The following is a 20,116-nucleotide window of genomic DNA, read 5'->3' as shown; positions in this document are numbered from 1 at the left end:
GTTGAGGAAAACAAAGGGAGGAGGACCCAATTTCAGAAAACCAAACTACACATTTCAACACAGAGAGGCAGGAATGAACACAAGACCAGAAACATAAAGTAAAACAGGAAACACTAAAGACTGAACTAAGAACCACACAAGGGAAACTCCATGACAAAATAATACAGGTAACACTTAACGTGAAACGAAGAAACATTACCACACAGGGAAACAAGCAGCACTAAGGAATAAGAAGTATAACATAACTCAAAACTCTGAACGGTAACATAAAGAAGACAAAACCACCCAGCAAAACAGTCATTTAACTGTATCCGTTTTTTGCTTCTTTTTTTTTTAGATAAAAACCTTAAAAACCAATGTTTTCATATTCATTTTTTTGTACTTTTCATTTTATGACAGACAAAGGCAAAGTGGGCTGACAGCAGCTACTGGACAGAATTCAAGCCACATCAAGCCTTTGGCAGGGATCTTTGAGTGGTGCGCTGAGCTTAATGACAACTCAGGGGAAATACACATTAGCATCCAGTCAGTGTTCAGAGAGCTTTCAATTATGTCCTTTGTGTCAGCTGCAAACACAAATGTGAGTTCAATGACTGCACAGACAACAAACAGAAAGCAAAGGATTTAGGTTCATCCAAAAGGCAGTGTTTGCATTCACCTACAAGTCTAACAAACATAGGATAGTATATTCAAACACTCTTGTCTGTCTGTTGAGAATGTTCTATTTTCTAATGTCTGAGAGCAAAGAGAGCCGTCTCCATGCGGGATACAGAGAAATTAGAAACCCTGCTTTTGATATACCACCGCTCTGCCCTTGAGAAGAAAGGCATGTCCTTTACAACTCTGTATGTCTTTCTCGAGGCAAAATGAAGTGGGGTTAAATTTATCTGACAATTTGCAATCCACTTCCAGCACACACACACACACACACTCCCTCTCTCTTGCCAGACATTCCCAATTAAGCCCGAAGAACCATGCTTGTTAAACTAAAACCATCCTTTTCTGAAATGTCACAGTGTCTCCCTGCAGTGTGGCCCATCTGTAAACAGCTCTGTAGCCGATGCCCGCCTGAGCCCCCTGGTGTGTCTCCTTGTGTGTGTTTGTTAGAGCATGTTTTGTGAGAGCAAAATGTTGTCATACTCGAGTGCTTTTTGGGGCTTTTATGCATTTTGTGTTTGTTGTTGACCATGATTCCAGGTGGTTTGGCCGGCAGAACGTGCTCTTGTGTGTTTGGCGTGTGAGTGAGTGAGTGAGTGAGAGAGAGAGAGAGAGAGAGAGAGAGAGAGTCATTATGTCAATCTGAGCATCCTCCCCCTCTTGTACTGTACGAGTGTGACATCTCATTTGGGCAGGCCGACAGGTTGAAGGATATGTGCTGTAATTGTTGTCTGACTGTCTTCATGCCCTAATTGAAAATGTCTTATAAGTGAAACGTTCTTCAGGGTGTTTGTACCAGCATGCCAATGAACATTAGCATCGCTGTTGCCGTTAGCTGCCCATGAGGAGCTCAATTAAGACAGCCAATGTGTGTCTCATGCTATGTGGGATCAGGTCAAATGTTAGCTTAAAACACCCTTCATAAAATAGTCAACACAACTTGTGATATCATTAAAACAAGACAAGATGTTACCATCTAAGAGTGGTTTGATCTCATTATAATGATATAATTTAAATATTATCTTGACCAGGCTTTTTTTCTTTTCTTCAGTGCATAATACAGCTATCCACTTTAAAATGCATAGCTCTAAATCACCTAAAATTACAAAAATAAGGTTTTATAAAAGCATTTTATAAAGAGGGATAGTTCACAAATTGTGGCCATATGGTAAAGTTACATAGACAGTAAAGTTATAAGTAAAAATGTTAAATTTTTGGGACAGCTCATATTCAAACAACTATTGAGGGGAGAGGCCAGCGGAGAAATGGTAGCTTGTCAAATTTAGTTTTCGCTGGATTCATCTATACTTTCCTAACGCTTTCTATGTATTTCTATATGGGCTCAAAGTTGTGTCCATTAGTAAGTCAATCAGTGTCATAATCATTATAATCTAGATTTGCATACACAGTTTATTTCTGTAGAGACTTTTCTGGAGGCCAATTGACCATTATTTGACAGATCAAGTGGGACGGCATATGTGGGGAAGAACAGTGGGGGATGACATTCATTAAACCGTGTCAGCTGGGCTGTACCAGCACCCACAAAGGGGCATGCACATTTGTAGGTCCGGCTGAACATGAATTAAGTATTTCAGGCTGGCAGGTGTTGCACACTGCAGATCTTAGGGTCCTTTGGAAAAATTATTCTTTGTGATTTTTGGCTGCATAATTTCAATTTGACAACAGAGCTCTCTTTTTTTGTTTTACTCAGTGACATACATAGTGTTATGTTTTAAAATATTAAACAAGCTATTTAATAATACAAGTCAGGTAATAAAATGTCACGGCATGTTGTATTCTTTTCATTCCTTGTGGATATTCATCATTCTTTATGAAGAGAGTAATACACAGCAGTCCTCAATGTGTGTGGCACTGCATTCTTTTAAAATGTAAACAAATTGCTCCTACTTACTGCTCCAGCCCAACCCAGGGATAGAACCACTTTAGTTTGGAAAACAAAAAACAAATAGAGCCCTGCAACAAACACAGCCACATATAAATAAACACACACACAAACACACTGATATTACATTATTCATAGCACTGCAGAGAGCTCTAACACAGCGCCCAACAAACACACAGAACACAACCTGCTGTAATACACTGAGTGTTGACAACATCAGCAAGATTGTCTTACAGAGAGAGACAGAGTGAGTGACACAGGGAGATGGAAAGAGAGACTAAATGCATGTGTGTGCTAATCACTTAGTAGAGCAAGATGTTAACATATGTTAACACTGAGGAGGGCACTTATTGGAATTGTGAGTGTGTTTGTGTGTGTGTCCTGGTAGCTGCAGGAAGAGACTACCAAGGAGGTGAATGCACCTATAACTCTTTATACCGTTATTAAATGACAGTACACTGTGTTACAAGCACCCACATTAGTATAACCTGGTGCAAGACAATAATTTACAATAGGACTTTTTAAAGTCAGCACCACAAAACAACCTCTCTGGAAAAGACTATAAACAACGTACTGGCATAACAGTCCAAAGAACAATGCTCATCGCCACCTCTAAGGTACCAAGACAAAAAAAAGAAGAAGGAAAAAAAAAAACCTAAAGAAGATGAATGTGTAAGGAGACTTTAAGACGAAAACCCATTTCCTCTGCCTTCCTCAGCTCTCTCTTTCTTTCTCTCTCAGCTTGTGCTAACTGTTTTCAGTAAATTAACAATACCAGAGGCATTTACAATTAACAGCTTGGAAATCTCATATGCCACATAAAGACATCAGTTATAAATAAAACAGTGAACAATTACAGAATATAAAAAAAGAAAAATAATCAGCATATATGGACTAAATTGAATGCTATTAATACTAATTGGCTAATGGATGAGAACTAATTAAGAATTAAACATTACCATATTTTCCATGATGAGTAATCTTTTGACTTTTCAAGCTCAAACAACTGAACCCTCCCGCATCACGTCTGATATATTCTTAGAAAAAGTCTCATGTCTTTTGTCTCTGTATTGCCAGTGTGTAAACAAAGAATAGTTCATTGTTAACGTGGGTTCTTTAAAACCTATTCACTGTAACCAGAATATTCCTTACTTGATTACCGCGTAGTAATTCTTTCTGATTTCCCAGGAAGTATTGTAGTTGAGTTTGTGATGCTAAAAGTTGATTAATGCTTTATCAGCCGTTATTCAATGTCATTTCTGATCAAAGATTGATTTATTTATTGCCTTATTTTAAAATCGAAGCGGGCCAATAGATTAAGCCCAGAGGTATCTGTTTTCATTCTCCGCCTCTATACATTTTTATTTTTCCAACGGATTTTTGCTAAACTTTAAAAGCAGACGTTTTCAAGTCACCTTGATTGCTGACATTGTACAGGTTTTAAAAACACTTACATTTATGAGCAAAAGAACTCAATAATCAGGTTTTTGTCAGTTCCTAGATTTGATGAATATCAAAGTGCAACAAGCACAATGTTAAGGCTCCAGACTTGATCTAGAACATGGTCTTAGTCTTCTGACTTCTCAAAAGGCTTTTACACTGCATGTCACAGTTACCCATTTATACACTGATGGTAGAGGCTGTGACCATTAGGTAACTAATCCCATTTACATGCCCATTTATACAGGGTTGAGAGTCTTGCCCTAAGACACATTGGACATGTTGCTGCAGCATCTGGGGACTGAACCCTCGACCCCGTTGAGAGACCACGACTCTACCGCTGAGCCACAACCACCTTAAAGCACTGGTGGCGAGTAGGTCTTTTTTTTCCTAACTCAGTGAATCCAAAGCCCTGCTTTCAGACTGCAGCTAACTACCGTAAATTCCGTACTATTGAGCGCACCTGGATATAAGCCGCACCGGCTAAAAATAAGTAAATAAATGTATTTGTACATATATAAGCCGCACTTGATTATAAGCCGCAGGTGTCCACGCTATAACAAGAGCTATTTACACAGACGTAGGCTACCGGTAACATCCGCAAATACTGTAGCGTCCGTACGGACGTTAAAGGACGACGAGAGCGTTCAAATAATAACTTTTACTTAACCCGATCACTGTCGGCCGTGACCACGCCGTTTACAGCAGAGAGCAACACATAACTTGCCGTAACAATCCAACTCTCTCCCCCAGCGTTCTCTCATACAGCCACTCAACACGTTCTCGCTGGTGCATTCACTGACTCTCCACATAATCGGAATTATGAAGACATTATCAACTACTGACTTTACAACATGAACCGTTACAATACGAAGCCTAGCCGACGGTGTCTGTAACACGGCTGATGAAAAAGATGACCGTAATATATTTCACAAGAAAAAGTGCATCCATTCACTGCCTCAGAATGACTTCATTACTCACTTCCTCAGTCTCTGTTGTCGCTGTCAGTGTCATCTTAACGTGCAGCAGCTCTGTTAGCTTCTTTGACAGCCAGGTCGATCGCCTTTAACTTGAAAGCTGCATCATATGTATTTCTCCGTGTGTTTTCCATGATGAGGGTGCGTGCATGAAGCGCAAAATGACTGATATTAAGATCCGACGTGACGAAGTCAAATGTTTTTGCGGCAGAAGCTCATTGTCCCCCATAAAAATCCATGCATTAGCCGCACCGGAGTAGAAGCCGCAGTGCTCGAAGTGTGAGAAAAAAGTAGCGCCTTATAGTCCGGAATTTACGGTAATCTTTTCCAGGATAGTCTGTAAATCAGATGACAAGTGTTAGTCACATATCTCAAACTGGATTGGCCATTTGAGGACAATGTTATACATACTAAAGTGACGTGGGACCTGAACTAGCTAATGTAATATGAATAATTACAGCATTTTGAGAGCTCATAACACTGCTCATACCACAACAAATCCTCCAGGAATTAATCTGTTGCATTACATAAATAAAGATTATTTACCAAGAGAGAGTAATTAATCCAGCCTTCTCCACAACTCTCTGAGGATCAACCTGCTTGAATAGGCTTTCATTTAACATGAATTTAACTATAACGTTTAGACATTTAGCAATGCTCTTGTTCTCTCTTGAGCTTTGAAAACATTGCATCTTTGGCACTGCTGGACCTGTGGCTAGTTCATGTGACCCATGTACAGTGGAAGTAGTTCTCGAAGCGGACGGCCTCGGCTCCTTACTCGCACATTCTCTCTCCCCAATTTCCAACTCTACACTGTGTCCCAATAAAGGCATACAAGCCCAACAAATAAAACATTACATTTTATGTAATAATAAAAAAGCAACCAGGGAAGGCTCAAGGTTGACAAAGGTCTGAGCTGTGCTATCGATGGTATTTTATTAGAAAAACACAGATTATTCAACACTGACATCCAATCCAGCCTAGTCAAGCAGCCATAGCATTTAAAAGAGCAGGTGATGTAAACTGGGAATTGAAGTATTAGCTTGGCATGCCACCGCAGTTTTTCCTCTCTGGATGCCCCAGGCGCTCCAGTGGTACCTTGTGCGGAGCATTTTAATAACGACGCTTGTTTGAAACCTGGAACAATGAGCAGGGGCTGCATTTCAGGGCTGACATTGCAGTAAAATGCCATCACATTGCCCAAAGGGCTGAACTTAACCCAACTGTGAAATCTGCTTCTTATAGAAAGAGAGAGAGAGAGAGAAATAGGTACAAATACCTAAGGAAGGATAGGGGGGATGCAAATAATTGTAGTATATGTACATGGGCTGATAAGAACGCTGATGTATAATTGGGTTGTTTTTCCTTTGATGGAAGTAACGTGAAAAAAAGCACAGAAAGCTCATGTTATTGATTACATTTCATTGGCTAAATATGAAAATTAAACAGAATTATGCCTTCAGAGTACACTACATATTCATATTTTAAAAATGTTTATCAAATAACCTCTTTGGTTAAGTTCCTACATAATTGGATTCATAATGGTCATTATCTGAAAAATGAGCAGGCCTTAAACAATACCTGTCTCCCACATTTCTGAAAATTAAAAAAACAAAAAAAAAACAAGACATGAAGTAGCCACTTTGGTCATTTTACAGCCCAGCTCTAATCACAGCTGAAGATCAACCCCTGGCCTGTTGATTGCAATGCAGCTGTGAGTGCAGCTGGGAAACCTCACAGACCAATGTCACAAGATGAATTGTAATCAGCTCTATGAGGACATCTGGTTCTGAATGGTGGTTAAAAAAAAAAAAAAAGCAGGGAGTAGTTTTGAATTAGTTTTCACAAGAGCTCCGAGGAAAGCTGTTTGTAATAGTGTTAGATTGATGGATCATGTTTAAGAGGGAACCAATCTGCACTCTGCAATCTAATTTGCCTCAATATTTCAATCTTTTGTTCATCCTAGTTCACTAAAACCAACATAAGAGTACATTCTCTTTGTTTATTCTAATATTCTCTATTTGTTCAACCAGATACAGATAAGACAGGGTTTGTGTCCACCTTTGATATTTCTGTAAATATCAATGCCTTTGTCATTTAAAACTATTGCAGAAAACTATTGAAAAGTGCAAAGCATGTTCAAGCTTTTTTTTTTCTTTTCTTAAACAAGGTGCTAAATGAATTTGATGAAAAAATAGGGATAGGCTTAGCTGCTTTTTCCAAGAACCTTTGAACACATTGTAGATTGTATTTTGACTGCAGAACACGGACAAATGCACCTTTTTATCTGGCATCAGGCCTTTACATTGGCTAAAAAGAAGTTGCTTTGGATCTCCTCAGAGGGAGGTTTTCTTTTGCACTATGGCACCCCCATTGACCCATCAGACAGTTGCGGATCAAACTACCAAGTCAGCAAAGGTTTTTCTGATGCACCAAGGTAGACCCTGGGACATCGGGTGGTAGATCGGATCGCATGAGCACAAACACTATATCTCTGTCACACCAATACACACTCACAGGCCACTTTTTCAGACGCATTTAATTGAAAATTATTCCCAAAATATTCTGATGCCCTGAACTTGGGACTCAAAAAAACATTATTTTATGAATATCCACCTCCCCTTGTGCATTGAATAAAAACACATTGATTGTTTGGTTCTGTTAACTGTACAGCAACTGTGGTCTCTTTCTTAACATTTTTATGTTACTTGTTCCTAGCCTGCACATGAATTTGTGCCCAGTCCAACACATAGTATTTAGTTCCTGTCTCCTGCGTATTACCTTCTTCCTGGTGATCCTGTTCTACTCCCTTTTTCCTTCATCAAACCTGTATTCTCTTCTTGTCAGCCCTGCATTTACCCGACTTTCCCCAGTCACCCGTCTCATTCTTTCAAATCAGCCTCCTTATTTCATAAGTTTCATTTCCAGTTTTTCCTTGAAATATGTTCTTTGTTACCTACTGCATTTAAGGACAGAAGCAAAAAAAAAAGAAAAAGGGAAACGTTTGTAAACTCACCACTACATGATCCATCAATCTCTTCATATCCAACGCTGCAGACACATTTTCCCAGGGGAACCAACCAGTCTCCATCAGCTCCACAGAACAGTTTTGGTGTGTCTCTTTCTTCAGCATGGTCGATGCACGCCCCCCTTACCTCTACCAATGAGGAAGAGTCCACACGAGGAACTGTGTCCGGAAATGAGGCCAGGTTCCTCAAAGTGAAAGGACATTTTTTATAGTAAACCCTCACTGAAACCAAAGCAATGCAGGCACCAATGTCCTGGAATGCCAAATAGAAGCCCTTCCTGGTCATGGGCCCCACCTCTCGCACCTCGGTGTTGAGCTTGAGGATACGATCTCCGAGGTCCATCTGGGTGAAGCTCTCATCTGCAGCAATGGTGTCAATCTTTGTGTACTGGGCAGGCTTGAATTTGACGCCATGAGCTTCATCAGTCTCATGGTAGAAGAGGTTAAAGGTCTCCTTACAGGTGCCAGACACCCAAGGAATGGAGTTGCAGTCTCGCAGAGTGAAGCGAAGCTCTACGTAGATCTTCTGGGCTGCTTGTCGAGAAATCCAGTTGGAACGAAGCCAGTTGTTCTGGTTGGGCTCCATCACATTGCAAACCTGGAAAGTATGGATGGGCCGGTTGTGCTCGTCCATTTCTGTGATGGCGTCCCACTAACAATGAAAATAGGAGGGGTGCAGATAGAGAAGGGCAGAAGAGGGGAATCAGAAGAGAAAAGATGAGTATTAAATTGTGAGTCTCAAAGGCATCAGTCTTCGGTACAATGGATTTGAACAAAATTAAGAATACTCTTGTTTTTACAAGCAAGGCTTGAATCTGAATTCTATCCTGATGTTGCATCTACTGTAAGTGTGGGCCATGATTTACTTGATAACCTACTGGCTGATTCTTTTCACAGCAAAACTAACATTAGAAAACATTAAATCTCTCTGACAGATGGGTTTTATCTAAAGATGATATATTGGCCAGGAGAGTGATGCTGGAGGAAGAAAATGTGACTGAATATCTTTTTCAGCATGTTCGCCATAACAACATGTTCATGTTCAAGTGACAAAGCCCCCTAGTGGTTTAAGTAATTATGACAAAAGGGAGACAGACAGTGTCAGCTGAGCCTTTAGAAAAACAAAAGGATGTATGACGAAGCTCAGGGTGGATGGATGGGTTATTGGACTCCAGCAAAAAAGACTGTTGTAAGACGTGTCATATTCAGTATATGTTTTTTAATGTATAGGAGGTCTTCTATTTTCATCAGGTCTTCTATTTTTTTTTTTAACCTAACATCACACATCATCGGCCTGTCAATAAACTCATATCTATACATATCAAACATCTTTTTTATATTGGAAAACCACACTTTTATGATACGGTGCAAATTTGAAGGTTTATCAAAGAGAATTTTTCAGAGATCACAGATTGTAGGTACAGTGTATATGATCAAACTATGTTTAGACTCTTAGTCATTCTCAAGATTTGGCAGTATAAAACTCTTTCCTTGAAGCCTTTTTGCTTGGTTTTTTTCTTCAGACTTTTTCTACTACTCCTACTCCTGAAGGTTTAGCTAGAATAATATCCTACTAAGGCTGCTGAGTCATTGGGCCCTCAAACTCCCAAGTCACATGATCAGGTCGAATGGCAGCTTTGCTGGGTCATGAGGTTACCTGTCCCAATGTTGATGGGAGCGAAGTTAATGGAGATTTTTAGCCTCATGGTCTTGCACAGCTCTCTGGTTTTATTAGAGTGGGGACTGGCTACATGGGCGACCCCAAAACCAGCTAGCATCGACCTCCAAGAATCAAATTACCTGCCTGGGAAAAAGGGCTCTCAAATCACTTTGCTTACAATGCAACATAAGACCCTCCACAAGCTGCAGAGTTTCACTTTGTGTGTGTGTGTGTCTAGGTGAGTGTGTGTGTGTGTGTGTGTGTGTGTGTGCGTGCGTGCGCTTTAGTTTTAGACAGGTTCAGCCATGTTATTTTAAATTGGGGCATGATCAAACTATTGCAACTATTTATTTTAATACAATTCAAATGTAAATATACCTTGCATGAAAAATAACGTGGCGTCGGAATATATGCCAAACGGTAGCATATGATTACAATATAAAAGTCCTTTAGCATTACGCTATCTTTTAATTAGGGCAACACAATTCCAAACCCACCATGGGACTCACGTGTAAAAGTAATAAAAGCCCAACAGTGTCTCCTTGTATGAGCCAAACTCTCTAATCAACATTGATTTCACAGAGACAAAGCACGTCATGCAGGTTAGGAAAGGGGCCCAAAGCATAAAGCTATTAATTAAAGATGAACACATTCATATGATTCTCATTCTGTGTTTAAAAGTGAACTGACTTCATCAAATACACTCACAAAGGGACACACACATACACATACACAGACTTTAATTCCCCATCCTCGAGGTCTGGGAGGAGACATTCTCATTCTAATTAATGGCTGGAAAACAACTGCTTTATAGGCAAACACAGTCCACTGTTGTGATTGAGCTGGTGGTTAATTTACCAATACTATTTGCCTGATAAGCTCGCACATTTAATAAGCTGTTTTGCACTTAGCTTAATATTACCTCTTGATGAGAGTAGTAATCAAAGCCTAATGTTTGCACTCACATACTCATTATCCTTTTTAATAACATGTTCTAATTCAATCATCCAAAGACGACAGGCTTTAATCTGCTTTTCCCTCAAGGTGTAATTGTGGCATTACAGTCCAACAAATTGATTTTGATTAGATGTGATGTTGCCCATAAAACAAATTCTGCTGGGATAGGTAGAGCACTCCTGGACATTCATAGTATTTTTATTATTATTATTATTTTCATTATTATTTCTTAAGCTAAAAAAAAGTAGGTCATGATTGTCACAGTGGACAAACAAATCGCGTATGACTCTGTCCAAATGTTCAGAGCTTCTAATTGTATAAGGTGTACTTATCAAAACCCTAAACAATCCCTTGACAAGAGCATACAAGTGCAATAACGTTTTTTTTAGTTTTTTTTAATTATAATTATAAAATGAATACAATGTGATTAAAAGTGTTAAACACTTTTAACAATTTGGACCAAAAAATAAACCACAGAGATGGGAAGTCTTAAGTCTCACACAAAGCCTTCATACTTGTTTCGGACTCTTGGTTTAGGACTTGTGCCCGGTATTCTTATATACTAGGCTCAAATCCAAAATGTTTTAAAGACCCTGTATATGATTGAAAAACAGCATAAGCAACTTCCTCGCTCTCCCCCGGCTTCACCACTCTCTCCCCTGGCTGAACTTGGCCACTTGCTGTAGCGGATGGCCTTAACACCTGACTTGAACTTGCCCTCAGAGACTTGTGCCCATCTTGGGAACACACAAGGGCAACGGTATAGGACTCAACAATTACAAATGATTATGACCCCACTGCAAAAAAAACAACATTTTAGCCAAAGAAAGTGTTCAGATTTTATGTCTATGTGGCTAAGTTTGACTGTCTTTTGCTCATCTCTCATTATCCACATTCTCAACCAAATATTAACGTATTAGTTAGACTTAATAATAATCCTTTACATAAACATACTCAAGTATTTTCGATCTACAGCTTTGCATATTCTGACCGATCTTTTGCTGGCTTTTATTGCTTTCTTTACACAGGTGCTCAACATGGTCAGGCAATTCAAAGAGTACAAGTGTAAAAAGTAGCAGAATCTATGTCCCCTTCAGGCCATTTCAATTTGCACACTTATAGTACCCTGTTGACCTGCAGAGGTGTCTGTTGGAGTGAACATGCATGAGCACCCTTGAGCTCAAAAGAATATTTCTTTTAACTATTGTAAGCTCTGAGGCTGGGGAGAGGTGCTGCGAAACAGATATTTTGCCACAGAAGAAGGAAATGAAACTGTCATTTTCACATTAAAGAGGTGACTGGTTTAAAAGGTTGTCAAGAAAAATGTATGCAACTCGATCCAAGCATGTCTTGGGTGGGGGTCACAAATTTACATGTTGCCGTGCAGAGTGGTTGCATTTATACCAGTGCCTCTCAGGGATAAAACAATAATACGATGTGAATGTATGTACTGAAAAGTCCTCCACACAAACACAGATCAAAGTCCGGCACTGCCCTCAGTATCTCTACCAAGGAGACTTTTTATAGTGCATTAAAGGATTTGAGATCTAATACATTGGAATCCAAACTGAAAATATCCATCTTGCGTTCTTTATAACAAAGTTGTGTGTGAGAGATGTGTGAGAAAGAAAAACACAAGATAGATAGAAAGAGACAAAGAGGAGATGACGAATAAAAAATGTTAAGGATGTATTTGGGGTGATTTTGAGTATTCTATCATGAAATTCAAAGGTATTCCTTCTGCTTGGTAGCAATGAAATGTGTTAAAATGCCACTGTAGATAAACTGTGGCCAGAGACAAAGGGGTAGAGGCAGAGGTATCAGTGTGATTTGTCCCAAGGCAGGAAAACAATCCATCGTGATAGGAACATATTGCTGCTTGAATCCCCATCTTAACACCATTCAGAGCTGATCTAAAGGCCTCCGAGACTTTCACATCTTGTCAGCTGGCTGATACTGTCAAGCTGCCCTGTGGTGGAAACTCTTAAAATTAAGTCATTCGGCAGCTTTGAATTTGCAAGAGCTGGGAATGAAGTTTTACTTAATTGTCTCACAAGCAATGACATTAATGTCCTCTTAGCTTAATTCAATTTAAAAAGAAAGTTCATTGACAGCATGACACCAGAGCCTCCTTGAAATCACCAACCTGACAGGACTAAAGTCACCTAAGAATGTGTGTGTGGCATATTTGCTATCTGGAAGTGATCTAACTTCTTTTTCAAAGTGCAAAACTTTCATTGAAGACTCTCCTGGCCCCTCACCACCTTTCTGTCAAGCTTTAACATACATAATTGAAAAACAGTCAGAAAAGGGGTTGATTGATTGCAGCCTGAGACCAAGGCTCCTTACAGGCCATCTCTCTCTTTCTCATGAAAGGGAGCCAGTCATTTCACTGGACACTCGCCCAGAGGTGAGCTCCTTTTATTAAAAATGTGGAAACCAGAGCTTTATTGAGAACAGGACCTTTAACTACAGTGTCGTAATCAGCTCCACTCGTCCTCGATCGGAATTAAACATTTAATGATCATAGATGGTTACACCACTTGGTTAGGTTCGAGGTTGTATAAAATAATTAAACACATTTTAAAGGTCTATGTCCCTTTGTGTGAGTGAAATTGTGTTATGACCTACTTTAAAGTAACTGCTTTGTAAATACTGAAGCCAATGGGACAGGTTAAGCATTGCGGCTGTCGAAGGTTTACTGTCAAACTGACAGAAACTGAAAATCCCAAATCCATTCACACAAACACATGGTGATAATGTTTTTTTTTTCTTATAATTTAAATGTCTGTATGTTGGCGTATGGCTTGAATTAAGGTTTTCAATGGCATATTTTCAGTGTGAGAGTGTAATGTAAAATTTAAAAATGATAGATAAATAAGAGTCGTTAAATCATTTTGTAGTTCATCATCCAATTAGACAGTTAATCATTGCTATTATAATGACTAGTCGACTATCAAAATAGTGTTAGTTGTAGCTTTTAGAACAAGTCACTCACTGATGATTGTTTTGCTTGCTTCATACTTCATTCTGAAGAAATCAACATTATGACACAAAAATAAAAATGTGAACAGTTTCTTCTGCGAAAGAAACATCTCTGTTTCGTTTGCTCTGTCTCCATCCATGGCAGAGGAAAACGATCCAGAAAATCATTCTACTTAGTCGTAAGTTACATAAGGCTGAAAACAGTCCCCTGAGATGAAGTGAGACAAAGTGATTGGGACCACAGGAATCACTGCAGCACCTGATTGACATTTTCTGCCTTGTCACAGTCTGTCTGTTGACTTTTTTTCCCTAACAAGGTTGTTTCCAAAACCATTTTCTGGTATTTTCTGTTTACTTCATGCCTTCTTTAATTTAGTTGATTGCTCTGTTACAGCCTAAAGCTTTTAACTTCACTTGCCCTTTCTTCGTCTTCTTCTTTTTTAAATGAACCAACATCAATTACCCAGGCTGCTTTCTGTAGATTGAGTTAGTCCTCCAGAGTCTCTGAATAGAGCTGCTTCCCTAAGCTATTGTTCATTGCAGTTTACCTCAATAGAACATTAGAATGCTGTTATTGACCAATCACAAATGAGTTGTAAAATAACCATGTATACCTATGATATATTTTATGGGGAAAATCCTACGCATGGATGCTTACTTCTTTAATAATAATTTTTCATTCTGTGGCTGGAATTTAGTTAGGTCCCTCAGCAACCTTTAGGGCGGGATTAAAAATATCCATATGGGAGACAAACAGGACACTGCTGTTGTATATTGTAGATTCCATGAAATCATAGGTTGTCCTTTGGGTCACAGGAGGCCAGAAAGAGAATGCCTATTTATGATTAATTTTTCTTTTGTCATCACAGGGGATTGTGGGACTGTACAGTCCCAGAGCCTCACCTGCTTAAACCAAGAAATATTTGGCTGGGGTTACACACACAGTCTGAGGAATGGGAGTGTTTTTCTCCAATCACTTGAGACTTCTTTGAAGCAGAGATAAAGACTGAGGAGGGTAAAAAAAAACCATGAGTATAAAGTGAACTCAGCAGATACAACGGCTCATACCGTGTGCATGTACTGTATGAAAGGCAATTCCTTTGTCGATCTCCAATACAGTAAAAGCTACACAATGTGAGGACTTAAAACATTTAAATGTCAAGTCTGACACTTTAAAGATGAACATTTCAATGCACATATTGGGAGGAACTACAAACTGTACTCAGAACCACACACGTATACACACATTTACTTGACAAAAAATAGATGAGATGTTGAGTTTCTTTTAGAGAAAATTTAAACACTTACTGCCATGCAGTGGTACAATGACTCTTTACAGACTTTATATACCTGTATTTTCTGTGCCTGAATGACATATGTTCATCATTTGATTAAAAACTTTATACATATTTTTTTGGGAAAACTCATTATGTCTTGACAGATGGCACAGCATATTCTCCGACAATCAGCAAACACAAAATATATATACTTCATATAGTTTGCTTGAACTCCTCCAATCTGCCCTTGATCTGCTTTCAATACCTTTGTATTGTTTTGTACCTCTTTTTAACTCTTACTTTTACCTTTCTTCCTACAACCCTCCTCTGTCTTATTCTGTTGTCTTTGTGCCCTCTCTGTCTCTCAATAAAACACACGCACACACACTTCTTTCTGAAGTAAGCCTGTGTGTGTGTGTGTGTGTGTGTGTGTGTGTGTGTGTGTGTGTGTGTGTGAGAAATTGTTTGTGAGTGGGAGGTGGAAGTTTTTCATCCATCACAGACGAAGGCTCTGGGATTAAATAAAAATCTCTCAATCCCAGTGACAGTGCCCAACGCCACCCTGCACACACACGCACGCACGCACACACGCACGCACTAAACAGTAATATATGTTTTAAGGAGATGGGTGAACAGTCTTTGCTCACCAGGGAACATGATTCCAGCTCTTTAACTTTATGAAAAAGAACAAACAATGAGAAAGTAAAGCCTGGTTCACACGGCAGGATAATTACGCCGATTTTGGCCCCGATTCTCCCCTTCCGATAATCTTAAGGACGCCCCGATCATCATAAAATAATCTTATAAGATCATCTTGCCGTGTGTGGTGTGTTCAGACCGCTTTCGTCTGGTCGGAAGAATGTCGGGACCGCTCCGACCTCAAATCGGGGATATTCAACATGTTGGATTGTTTTGGCCCGATCTCTCACCATGTGTGGTGTCCCCCGAGGAGAAAACAAGCACGAGCCTGTTGAATGTGACGCATAGCCAATCAGAAAGCGAGGTTACGTAGTAGCGAAAACACCGGGAGCAAAACAACAACTACAACTACTCACCTCCATATCAACATGTAGCAAGTACAGTTCATGCTCCCGTGATCTCCACTCCTTTGACCAACGCCTCTTTTTAAAACGTGTTTTTCAGATAAAAACAGCACAAACGACCCCTATTACATCCTCTTCGTCCGTTTGTTGACTCTGGAATCACGTTTGATCTCGAGATGTTTTGTGAGATTTCCTGTCTGACCGAGTGTGGTGTGTTGATGTTGCCGTGTGGCCACACACCACACACTGTACGACCCAAACCGTAAAACCTCCGATTATTTATCGCCATGTGTGTGGTCCCTAAAGTTTTGGAAATCGGCCGACAATTTTAAAATCCTGCCGTGTGAACCAGCCTTTAGACAACCGAGACAGAAAGCAACCAAAAGTTAAGTGTGAATGTACAATTAAATGTAGTCTACCTATTGATTTATGATCAATAGGAATGCAGTTATCTAACAATTACCCTAACAATTTACATTCAAAGCAACTTGTTCATTCCAAAGAGTCAGTCAGATAGTCAGTTCATCAGTCCGTTAGTCAGACAGTCAGTCAGAGAGTCAGTCAGACACAGACAGACAGACAGACAGACAGAGTGTAAGTCAGTCAGTCAGTCAATCAGTCAGATAGATGTCAGTAAAAAATAGCTTTATAGAAATATTAATTTTTCAACGTGAATTTCCTGTATTTATTATTATTGTCAATGTTACACATAAGGCAAATTTAACCTATATCGATATAACATGAAAACTAAGAGGCGTTCTGCAGCTGGAACTTTAGCTCGTCAGAAGCTGGTTAGAATATTTGTCTGGGTATTTATCGCAGATCTTATTTAATATAATCAGTCAAATGTGAACACAAAACAAAAGATCTTTCAAGAATACTTATCATTTGAATTCAATTCTTCAGCAAAGCGTTAAAACAGAATCTGCATTCCTAACTGTCTTCCTAGACTGTTCCTAGTATTGAAGATGAGTCCCTGTTTTATGAGAGCAAAGATTTGTAACCTCATTTTTATCATCTTTGACGGAGCTTCAGGCGAGCTCATCTGTTTAAAATCTGGGGTATGTCCAACCTAGTTCTCAGCTCACCTCTCTTCTCAAGTTTAACTTCAATCATATCTCAACAATCATTTGAATTTCCCTTTTTACAATTACCATCATTCTATACCTTTTTGTTTCTTTTGCATTATAACCTGTGGCAATGTGTGTCAGATGTTACTCCATAGAGATCGCATTAGGGACTTAACTTGGCAGAGTTTGTCAATATGTGGCATCAATGGCCGAGCCATTGTGTTTAACTGAGTTCCAACAAGCCAGTCAATACTTTGATGGGAGGATTATGGACATAGATTTTCACCGTAGGCCCCCAATTAAATTACTAAAAGGTAGCCAATGAGGAATATTGGCAGGCGAGGACACAGGACAGAACCTGCATAACATTATTGAAGATGTCAGAAAGCATAAACATGAACACATCAATCATCAGAGGCCATATTACAGCATGGCAGTGGAACAGTTTATCATGCAAAAAGCCAATACTGACAGTGTTTAAATGGTATATGGACTTAAAGGCAGGGTAGGTCATTTCCTCCATATACACTTTTTAAGTTTTTGGTTGAAATTGTCTGTATGTCCTGTTAGTAATTAAGATCTTAAAAAATAAAATAAAGAAAATACGTCATCTGTGGCATGTTTTAAGCCTATAAACCAATCAAGCCTCTCTACCCCATGCATGCACGAGCCCACACTCAAAGCATGAGCTGAAATCCAGTTCTGGATCAATCGTGCTAGTGTATGTGAGTGAGGGGCGAGGCTTTTGAGAGAGCACAGAGGGGAGGGGCTGAATGAATATGGAGAGCAGAGAGGATGCTACTTTCAAAATCATGCTAGTTTTCGAAAATTACGGACCCTGCCTTTAAACTTGTATCACACTTTTTTTAGTATTACACCAATCCATTTTACTCTACAGGTCACACCTACTCATTCACACACTAATGGCAGAGGTATGTAAAGTGACAATCAGAAGTTACTTATCCCATGCATTCATACACATTCAAAGGCAGCTGACAAAGCAGGAGGAGCATTTGAATGAGTTAAGTGTCTCTTAATTGTCTGTGAAAAACGACAATCTTTGCATTGTCTGTCTGTGAATGGTCTGTTGTTCAGTTCAAACTCCTTCCCATTTTAATCAAAGTAAATTTACTAAAGTCAAGATACGAGTCACGATAATTACTATTGTCTCACGATTTATTTTACAGAATGAGTCTGTAGACAAATGATTTCTGAAAAATATTCCTTTAGGGACTGCAGACCTGTTTGTCAGTGTGGTTTGGCTTTTTAATGTTTATTTGTTTTTTTCTCTCAAGGGGAGGTGATTGGAACCTCTCATTGAGGTGTTGATTAAATGCTGCATCATGTTGGCTGTGCTATTTGTGTAGTTCCCTATCTTGCACTATTTGCACACAGTTTTTGCCTTGTCTTCTCACTTCTTTCATTTTCTGTCTTGAGGAAGCCAAAATGCTTCCACACCTCTGATTTTAAAAGACGGTGATGCGTCCTTAATTTCAAAATCTTGCTCTGCAGTTGCCAACCGCCTCTGCTCCACAGCTGCTGACGCTCACGATATTATTGGGATTCATTTTTCAGAGAAGCAATGTGAACCTTGATACCTTTGTATCGATTTTTCACCATTTTAGGATTAATCTTTACATCCCTACCGAATAACATCAAGTTTGGCTTACATTTGAGATCCCATGGATTTGTCCATGTTCATTAAAAACACAATAATAACACAAAAATACAGGTTGTGAATATGTAGTCGTGATCTTGAACTTGAGTGCTGTTTCTTTTTTAGATAGAAAAATATAAAATAGGAATATGTCATGGGAATTCATAAGTATGTAGGGTAATCGCACTGTTTTCTACAAGTGTTGGGTAAGTGGCCCCCTAAAGAGCCAAACAATAAAAGATTACATTAATCTGTGTCCCATGAGGCGATTCCATGAATAGCCCCTGCTTCTCTACAGAACAAGCTAAGGGCACAAAGCAATGTCACACACATGCACACACTTCAGTTGGCCTAAATACTAAAATTTCTCTGTATTAGCTAACTAAAATCAAGAGTTTTCATTTATGCTTCACAGTCTTCGTCTCATTCACATCCTTTTAGTGATCAACTGTTTCAATGTCGTCCAACCAATTAGTGATTGCGAGCAGCACCGTATTTCTCAACCTTTTCCTGCTCCTCTTATTTAGGCTGTCTCTAACAACATTTTTATACAGAAACATTTGTATGGTCATTTCACACACAATGAAGTAAAATGCATTTTTTGAATGAACATAGATACATGCATTGATCATGGAGAACGAGCAATATTTCAATTTATAATATATATGTTGCTTTTGAGGAATCAGACAGATGTTTCTTGGCACCACAAACAGTGAAAAGTAAAGTGCTCAGTCACAGAGCGTTGTTATTCAAAAGTGTATCTTAGTAGGTTAAAAATCAACAACAGTAACACATTGTTGTCATTATTGCCTCTCCACATCAAGGAACTGGTTTATGTAGTTATTTATTAGATTATTATGTAATAGTCTCTCATTAGATTTGAAATCTTTTCTTGAAAAACAGTTGTTTGTTGTTCTTAAGGACTGATTCAAACACACACTAACACACATGGAGTATCTCGCTGCCCATCATCAACACGGTCCTAAATCGATAGGAGCAAGTGAACAGCGCTGAGCGAATGAAATCCAAAGAGCGTGTGCTCTTCTCAATCCTGCATCAATCACTGCGAATGGATAGCCAGCAGGGTGGAGCAAGCGCACCCATCCGTCATCCCTGTGGTGCTCTCACAAAGTGACACCCTGTTGGTCATGGCCTCAGCCCATCCTCTGAAGATGGACACAAGCACTGAAGATAGAGTTCAACCTGAGTGACATTTAAAGACTAAACTCACATTGGAGCTTATTTTCTTTTTTTTTATTTAAAAAAACAAGAAACCCCCATATGACCCAGATGTGTTTTACATTTAGATTCTTGTGAAAACCTCTGAAAAATAATGGCACCCAGTGAGTGCAACACTAATGAAACTCTGTTAAGAGTTTTCAGTCCCCTTGGGGCACATTTGATGGCAGCTTTAACACACTGTTGAGTACAATCCTCCCACTTCTCTGGAATGATATCTAAA

The 20,116-nt window shown here is 39.2% G+C and overlaps 1 protein-coding gene across 1 annotated transcript in view; it reads right to left on the bottom strand.

Moving 5' to 3' along the window:
* The window catches only part of epha6 (eph receptor A6), a 152,397-nt gene that overhangs the window by 102,407 nt on the left and 29,874 nt on the right, over positions 1-20,116 (bottom strand). The window contains exon 3 of the mRNA XM_079357760.1: positions 7,994-8,657. Within this exon, the coding sequence (XP_079213886.1) occupies positions 7,994-8,657 (664 nt within the window). The remainder of the gene's footprint in view (positions 1-7,993; positions 8,658-20,116) is intronic.

This window comes from Symphodus melops (genome assembly GCF_947650265.1).
Source record: "Symphodus melops genome assembly, chromosome: 12".
NCBI classification, from domain to species: Eukaryota; Metazoa; Chordata; class Actinopteri; order Labriformes; family Labridae; genus Symphodus; species Symphodus melops.
The sequence above is the reverse complement of the archived record's forward strand: the minus strand, read 5'-3'. Positions and strand labels throughout refer to the sequence as shown.